Consider the following 8,736-nt stretch of genomic DNA (forward strand, 5'->3'; position numbering starts at 1 on the left):
GGGGTGGGGTGGAACTAAAGATAAAAAGATACATGGAACCAGGTCCCACTCTCCTGGGCTGCTTCCTGGGGAGGAAAGGCAGACAGGTAAACAAATCATCACAGCAACATGCTCTGTTCAAGATGTCCTCTATGAGAATGAAGAAACTGAGTATCTTTACTCCAACTGAAAGTACCAAGAGATGTGAGTCCCAAAGGAAATGACATTTGAACTGAAGATTAAATAATGAGAATCGAATGAGAAGTGTTATCATGCCAATAATCAGACCCACACAGAGAAGATATGCATGTACTTTAATTTATTAGCATTAAATATGCATAACAGACCAACAGTGTCAGGTTTAATAAAAAATTATAATTCCTCTGTAAAAAGAAAAATAATAATAATAAAACAAACTTGAAATCCTGACTTCAGTTCAGTCATTTTAAGAGAATGCACTGCGCTTTTAATTTGATAAAATGGAACAGCTTACAAGATGTTTAAAAACAAATATCAAGGGATGGCTTAAAGCTCACTTAGGAGAATATAAGGAGTCAGCAGAATTGGTGCCACTTTTTAAAAATTTCTCACAGCCCATATAACTTCCCACTGGAGAGCATCCAATGACGTTCTGGGGGCCAGAGCAGGGCAGGAGGTTATGCTGGAAAAGGCTGCATTTCTGGATAACAAAAGCAGTACAGAGAATGATAAATTGAGATATAAACAAAGGAAGAGGGTTTTATTTGTTTTGTTTTGTTTTGTTTTCATTTTCTTTTGAAGTCCAAGTGTGGACAATAATTAAAATACATAAATCACCCAATAAATCAAACACTGGGTGATTAACATATCTTTTTTCACTTGTCAAAAATTGATCAGCCTAAGGTGAAATACAACAAGAACTAAAAGAAAGCTTTAAAGTTCAAGCTAATGTGCTAAGTTAAAAAGGATTTAGCCTTTTAAACTCAAATGGCAAAAAGCCAGTCCAAATGACCAAACAACAAAAATGCTTTCAAATTGTGTCACCTCCTTATAATGCCTCCTTCTCATTAATATAGCTGGAGAAGGAAGCATTCCAATTAACCAGTCACCATATAGAACCGTTTACAAAGGATCAGAACTCAATATAATAACTCAAAATAAACATGTAATTTTTCTCCATTTATTGCTTCAGGGGCACGTAAAAATTTTTGCAATGCCCAGATCATTCAATAAGAATTTATTCAGTGCATAACGAGCAAGGCATTGGGTTAGGCACTACTGGTTCAATGACCATATTTCCCAAACTAAAACCTTAAATACACATATTAACAAATGTTAAATAATTTCCAAGTATATGCAGCTACCTGGGAGACATAGTTTAGACACTGACATACTAGAATTTCCAAAACATTCTAATGATACATAGAGACGAAAAAACATTTTAAATCAGAATAACTCCTCCCAAAAAAAGAAAAACTGGGGTTATGCAGACACTGAAGACACTCTTTAAGTATTAAAATCTTAGAGCTGATTAATTTTTTTAATTTAGCTCCATATGAATAAAAGTCTCTCTCTGAACATCAACCATCATTTTTCTGGTTTCGCAACTGTAGAAAGTACCTGAAATTGACAAACATTGTAAAATGGTATGTCATAATCTGGACGTAGTTGTTACCATAAACCTCTTATATCTCCTTGTTTTTCTCTTTGCAGACATGTGCAGAATTTCCAGTTACAGGAGACAGAAAGAGAAGTTCAAAGAAGTCAGATAGACAACCTTTTTAAAAAGAGTCATAACATACTTTGTTGTGAGGCAAAAGCATGGATTAGGGGCATAAAAAGAAGAAAAACACGAAGTTCTTCCTCTCTCTGATCTCAGTAAGAATCCATCTAATTTAAAAAATGCAGCGTTTTATTAACTGATCACTGCTTCCTCAGTCAGGGTTTGTAATTGTTTTTTAATAGTAAGACTTCAACTACCCGAGTATACACTTGTGAAACGGATTTGAGACCCAGCAACAAGTCTAGATCCTCAAGCCAAGAGTATGTCTGATTTATGCCATTATTCAGAACACTAACCATGGAGGAATATGAAATGTTTTATTTGACTTCTTATATGAAATAAAACTGAAGGCCTGTCAATGAATACAGCCTGTTATGAATATAGGAGGTGAAAATATTATAGAACTAAATGTTAAAAATGCTGAAAATGTCGATGACTAAAGACAGTTTATAAACTGTCTTTATAAACTGTTTCAGAGCCCACATCATTCCCACCTGATGACTGTATTTTAAAAAAGGAGTGGAATGCATAAAAGCAATGGCTGATATTTTTACTTTAGCTTCCTCTAGAAATAAAAAAATCCTCAAACCAGAGCAACAGTATGGATCATTATCTGTAGTTCAGATGAAGAGGCTTAAAATAATACCCTTCCAAATAATAGTAAATAACACTCCTTAAAGAGAGTATGCTATTTCTATTTCTGTGTATATATTTACCTGAACAGAAGACAATGCTTAACAATTTTCCTTTAGTAAACCTCATGCCAAGACCAAACCAGATTATATTTATCATAAGAATTTAAATTTCTAAATACAGAGCTATAAAATTTCTCCTAATAAAACTATCTTATATATACAACTACAATTTACAATTTAGTAAAGCAAAATTAGAAAAAAAAAAGTTATCTTAAATATACCAAAAGAAGTGACAGTTTCAAAAAGATTTTCAAGAGAGAAGAGCATCTTTGCTACAGGAAATATTTGCTTACACTTACCTGTATGCTAGTCCCACCTGTGACTGACCATTCTATCTATTCTGCCTCCATTTTTCCAACTATAAAATATCACGATAAGCCACTGTTGTACATCCAAGGTATTCATGGATTTCAATATTAATGATTCTGACTATTCTTGAGTAACCTTGAATATATATCCACATGTCATCATTTGTAATTCTGTCTCAGCAGTGACTGAACTGCCATTCCTACGCAAGTGGCCCAGGTATAACCATTCAGGCTCTCAAATCCCACTTAATGATCCTCTGGTTCTCACAAATGATGACGAGCATAATTATTGCACTTTTATGTATGGGAAAAGTACCCCATGACATAAAGTTGTAATTACATAAAGCTATAATTCAAAATCTCACTATATCCCTCTTGAACATCAAGAGAATGTTACACCAGAAAGTTGCTGAAAAAATTGACAAAATGATTTTTGAGTACTTATCAAAGTTCCATATCATGAATCATCATCGGTCTTTATAGTTATACAAGTGTCCAATATCTTCACAAAACTTTCAAAATGGTAATTTAACTGGATTTGCTAAAATAGCGGTCTACAATCTTTTTGGCACCAGGGACTGGTGCTCCTATGAGATTCTAATGCCTGATGATCTGAGGTGGAGCTGAGGCAGTGATGCTAGCGCTGGGGAGCGGCTGCAAATACAGATGAAGCTTTCTTTGCTCCCTGGTGGCTCGCCCTCCTGCTGTGCAGCCCTGCTCCTAATAGGCCATGGACCAATACAGGTCCATGGCCCTGGGGTTGGGGACCCCTGTGTTAAAAGGAGAGAGTATGTTTAGAAAAATGCTGTTTTCCAATGAGGTCACTCTAAATGGATTCTTTATTCAGTTTCATAATTAGTTTCAACTTTGCACATGGCTGACACAAAAAAGATAAGGAAAAGCATGAGGCCAATTATAAAAGTTATAAATATACAGTAATATCAAAATCATATTTCATATCTCTAAAATTACAAATAAAAACAGTTCATAGAGACACAAATAGATTTTTAAAAGCATATTATAAACAAATGTTAGAGTAACTAGATTTTAAGGTATTAACTTTTTTCACATTTTAACTAGATGTATTCAAATAGATTGTTCATTTAAAGGTTCTGCCCCACAGATCCCAAAAAACTATTATTGACGGTATTTTTAAATCATTGGAATTTCTCTGGATCCCAGGCTCAACTGTTGCCTTAACCCTTAATTTACAGAACGTTCTGAAAACAATGCACTTGTGTTATATTTACTTTATAGTGATAAACAGATCAATTTAATTTGTAATTAACAGCATCAATTTGCACAGTTCACTAAGTCCTGAAAAAATTTGTTCTCAAATATATTAACTATGCCCAAATCGTGTTGTTTATAGTATTAATTAGATTAGCGGACCCCTTTCTCCACATCATTGAACACTGACATTTAATCATAATAACTTTCAATTAATGACACTGAATTAATGAGGTTTTACTATACTCAAATGGAAAACAGATACATAGAATAACTCAACTGATGGTAAAAAATATTCAGTAAAATAAATTCACAATAAGCTCTTAACAACTGCAAAGAAACAGCATTAGTTAATACTCCGTCTTTGTTTTCTTTTTACTTATTACCAGTCTCTTCAGCTAGAAACACTGGTGGCTTGAATCTTTACTTAATATTTTACTTAGATACCTCTTCTTGCTTATATGATCTTAGATATCTTACCAGAACTTCCCTATGTGTACTTTTTCTACACAAACAGTACATAAGTTGACAATACACAGAAAGACAGCTCCTTTTCTAGGACTCCCCACAGCCAAAAGCAACCTGACAAGAAGGCCCTACCCAGAGTCTTTGAGAAATTTCCCAAAACTCTACCCAGGAATTTATCCCTTAACAACCTGCCATGGTGTCTGGAATTTCTACCATTAAAATTAGTTCAGGTGAAGGTAAAAGGCCCATTACAAAATACTAGGAGATGGGAACAGAGGTAAGGGCAGATGTAACAAAGCAACACAATGGCCACATATGGTTTAATTTCCTCCAAGTATTTAGCTGTCATTTACCAAAGTCCTACAGCCAGAAGGAATGTTAGGGCCAGATGAGAAGTTAAAGGCAGGAACAGGCAAGGAGAAATGAAGAGAAGCTGAAGTTTGGAAAAAGGTCTGTGGAGCACCACTGCAGGAAAAAAAGACTATCGTGTGTTGTGGGGGAGAAGAGAGGAGTAGCTATTCTATTTATTGCCCTCGGTCTTTGTCCTTATATTATGTAACATTTCTTTTCCAAAAATGTAAAAGAATAAATGAATCAAATTATTCTGATTTCAAACAAATGGCATTACTAAGATGTTCTCTCCGAATTTTTATACTTTCCATTATTTTTATCCAAAAACAGTCAAAATGAAACAGCACTAGTTCTGCTAAATGAAGTAACTTTTTTTGACGTAATCTAAATGAATGCTTTTCATCTCCGATGCTGCCATTCATTTCCTTTCACTTTTAAGGTTTAGAAAACTGATCAGGGTCTCTAAATACACTCTAGAAGATGCTGCAAACCTGAAACATTACACAGTTAGTTGAAACAAACTCAACCTACCTTTCTAAAGTTGCATTCTGGAAGTAAAAGTCAAGAAAGCTGTCACGTCATGGTATTACTACAAACACAACCACAGCACACCTTTATTTGTAAATAGCAATTTGTAACAAAAGCCACATACTAATGAAGGTAACTATAAACAACAGCATGGCACACCATGGTAATAATGATCCAAATACCTCTTATTTCTCTGTGTAAGTGAATACCTTTAACTGTACTTGGTTAAAAGAGAGAAAGTAAGTGTAGGTAACACAGAGACTTCCACAAGGATAATTCCTTTCCTGATTTAAAGAATAAGTCAATCTCAGAGCACTGAGATAAAGTTCTAGCAAAATTTAAAGTCAAGTCATGGTTTCATGAACTGTCTTATCTTTCTATAAATATGAAAAATTGTTTGGTAATGTTTCATCATACATGTACTTTTTATTCACTAAGCATGTGTATACATATTCAAAGGGAACTGCTATTTCATAGTAGATGGATCATCAAAACAGATCATCTCGAATGATTAATTGTAAAAATCATGCAAATGACAAAATGTTGAATCCAACACTTGATGCTTGTTAAGCCAAAAATATAAAATCTATAAGAAAACATAAAACAGTGTGTCCACCTTAAAAATCACAACTCATCAATAAAACTTTTTTTTATAAACAAAATTTCACCATTTCACATCACTCTATCAAAACAAAAGCAAAATTAACTTTTCCTATTTTGAACCTATTACCCACATTTGCATTCCAATTCTGCAATATGTAAAACAATTTTTTGTAATTATGACTAAGTATGTATACTTATAATGTAAAGCCATTTATAATATATATAATATAGCACTAGAAAAAAAGTAAGACAAAACAGCCATGGAATGGTTGAATGGACTCTCACATTAACTGGTAAAAATACCAAGCCCGAATGTATGAACAAACATTTTTATATTCATCAATTGATAATTCATCAATAGATAATTTTACATTTACATTAAGAATATACACTTTGTGATTTAAAATAGGGAATGTGATCTTGTGTGTGCAGGAGTGTTTTTTAATTGCTGACACATTTACTACTATCATTTGAATGGCAAGCTTTACATTAATTGTTTTGAAAACAGGTGCTCTTAACATACAGTTTGGAGTTACATCTAAATTTCACAAGTTAGGGAGAGATTTGTTATTCTAATAGTTCAGCAACAGGTCTTAATATTTTTAAATGTCAATAAAAGCCCTTAATACAAACATGGTTCTTTTGAATGAATCTGAATTGACCGTTTACAGGAGGATCCATGCCTGCAGAAAGAATAGCTGTGCATCTATCTGTAGTCCTATTTTGCAGAGATATGTCCTTATTTTGACGGGTCTATGAATACTGCACTTTTTTAAAAATAAGCAAACAAAATAAGATATTTTATTCTTTTTCTTAAAAAAGGAAACCATATTTCCCCCAACGCCACGAGAAAACACACACACACACAACTTTAAAAAACTGAGCAAATGTGAATGGAGCAATGAACAGTTTTGAAGCCCCAGAATGACTTCTGTTATCACCATCTTTAGGCTGCTGGGTTACTTCACCTAAGGGCTCATGATGCAAATGACTTTATTGCTTTGCACTCTACTTGCATGCTCTAGCCACATTAGATACTATCTCTATTTCTGTTCTACACAACACACAGACGCTCATACACATACACACACGCAAACACAAACACTCGCCAGCGTTGCTTCCAATTCCAGAGGCCCGCTCTGAACCTAGCACATACCCAACCCAGCTCTGCTGTGTCCTGACCCCAGGAATAAGGGATACTACTTAATCCTGGTGGATCTGCTCTGTTGTCTCATCCTTCCAGGATTCGTAGGACGGTTCTTCCACACTCCACCGCGGAATAAAAGGACGGCGGATGCCCCAGTGCATCAGAGAATGAGACCACTGCCTGTCCCTTTCCTCGCCCTAAGTGTCCCGACTTCTCTCCGCCAGCAACCCCAGAGCCAATCCTGCCAGGAGTAGACGATCCCGGGCCCAGGGAGAACCAAACGGCCCATTAACAAGGAGGTGCCAGGGACACGGGGAAACGAGCGGGGCGAGTTCACCACTGGGGAGGTGTGCTCCACCACTGGGGAACCATTCAAGAGCAATGACAGGTCCGCGGGGGAAGGCCGGGGGTGGCGAAGGAGGTTAGAGAGATGCTTTTCGTGTCTTTTCTCAGGACCTGCGGGGGAATCCCGCGGTGGCGGCAGAGGGACTCTCGGGTCGTTCCCGGCCTCCTGCGCGCCCCTCGCGTCCCCTCCGCCACCCGCTCCGCCTGAGGCCGCCCCCGCCCCACGCGGAAGGCAACGCCGGGCTCCCCCCACGCTCTCCCGCTCTCTCGCGAGTCCTGTGCAGGCCCTTCCAGGGGGAGGGGGAGGGGGCGCGGAGGGAATTGCTGCAATGGAGCGCCGAGAGAACCCTGCCCTAGCCAGGCAGTCGGTGGAAAGCCACAACCACATAAAAATGCCATATTAATTTTTTAAAAGCCATAAATCACCCCTCCCTCTGCAAAAGAAAACCATAAACCCGATCCTATGCAAGCCTGCGAGCAGCCACCCACTTCCTATTTCTGTCACAGCAGCTACACCCTGCCAGCAACCACCCCCCGGGCGCCCCCTCCCGCCACCGCCACCCCCGCAGCCACCTCCCCGAGGCTCAGCCATTTGCCAACTGACGCCCCCGTAAATAAAAATGCCCCAACTTAAGGCTGGGTGGGAGGCGTGGGGTAAGGGCGCGCGAAGGAGGGGGTGCGAGGGTTGCACAATATCCTAGAAGGTCCGTGGCTGGAGCCGGGAGAGAACCCAGGGCGGGGGAGGGGAGGCAAGCTGCCCGGGTGCCTGCGGCACACACGGTGCACCCCGGCGCCCGCGGCGTGCCGCTTACCTTTCACCACCCTGTCCGTCGTCGACAACTTGGGATCAATTGCCTTGGGCTCGGACATCTCCAGCCGCCGGGAGACAGCGACGCGCTGCTCGTCCGTCCTACTGCACACCCCGACCGGACCGGCGGGCCAGACACTAAGCGCCGCCGCTGCCGCCGCCGCGCTGCAAACCGCTCGGCTGGAGGTCTGGGCTCTGAGCTGGCTTTAAAGTTACTGCCTTCTCCGCGCGTCCCTCCTCCGCCGCCGCCGCCGCCAGCCCCGCCGACTCCGCTCTGGGGACGCGTGTGTGGTGGTTATTTATTTATTTTCTAAGCACGCCTCTTGGTTCTTCTTTTATTCTTGGGGAAGGGGGATGGGGAGGAGAGGCGCACACACGAGCACCCACCCTGGCACGGAGACCGGGCACCGCGGAATGGAGCCCCACGCGCGCACACTGCCGGGATTAAGACCGATCACATGGGGAGGGCCGGGGGCGAGGGAGGAGAGGCAGGGCCGCCGATGTCAGTGCCG

The 8,736-nt window shown here is 39.7% G+C and overlaps 1 protein-coding gene across 3 annotated transcripts in view; it reads right to left on the reverse strand.

The window, feature by feature from the left end:
• Positions 1–8,736, reverse strand: part of PPP3CA (protein phosphatase 3 catalytic subunit alpha) — a 282,030-nt gene that overhangs the window by 272,298 nt on the left and 996 nt on the right. Inside the window, exons 1-2 of one of the 3 annotated variants that reach the window (XM_015594930.2) lie at positions 8,612–8,729; positions 8,229–8,498 (exon numbers count right to left, since the gene is read on the reverse strand). The exons of 1 other annotated variant lie outside the window; for it this stretch is intronic. In XM_015594930.2, coding sequence (XP_015450416.1) covers positions 8,229–8,286 — 58 coding nt within the window. In that variant the 5' untranslated portion in view covers positions 8,287–8,498; positions 8,612–8,729. Of the gene's footprint in view, positions 1–8,228; positions 8,731–8,736 lie in introns of those variants that run through there. One more of the 3 variants, XM_006918871.2, reaches the window with a different exon arrangement.

This window comes from Pteropus alecto, unplaced genomic scaffold (genome assembly GCF_000325575.1).
Source record: "Pteropus alecto unplaced genomic scaffold, ASM32557v1 scaffold5, whole genome shotgun sequence".
In the NCBI taxonomy this organism is placed as follows: domain Eukaryota; kingdom Metazoa; phylum Chordata; class Mammalia; order Chiroptera; family Pteropodidae; genus Pteropus; species Pteropus alecto.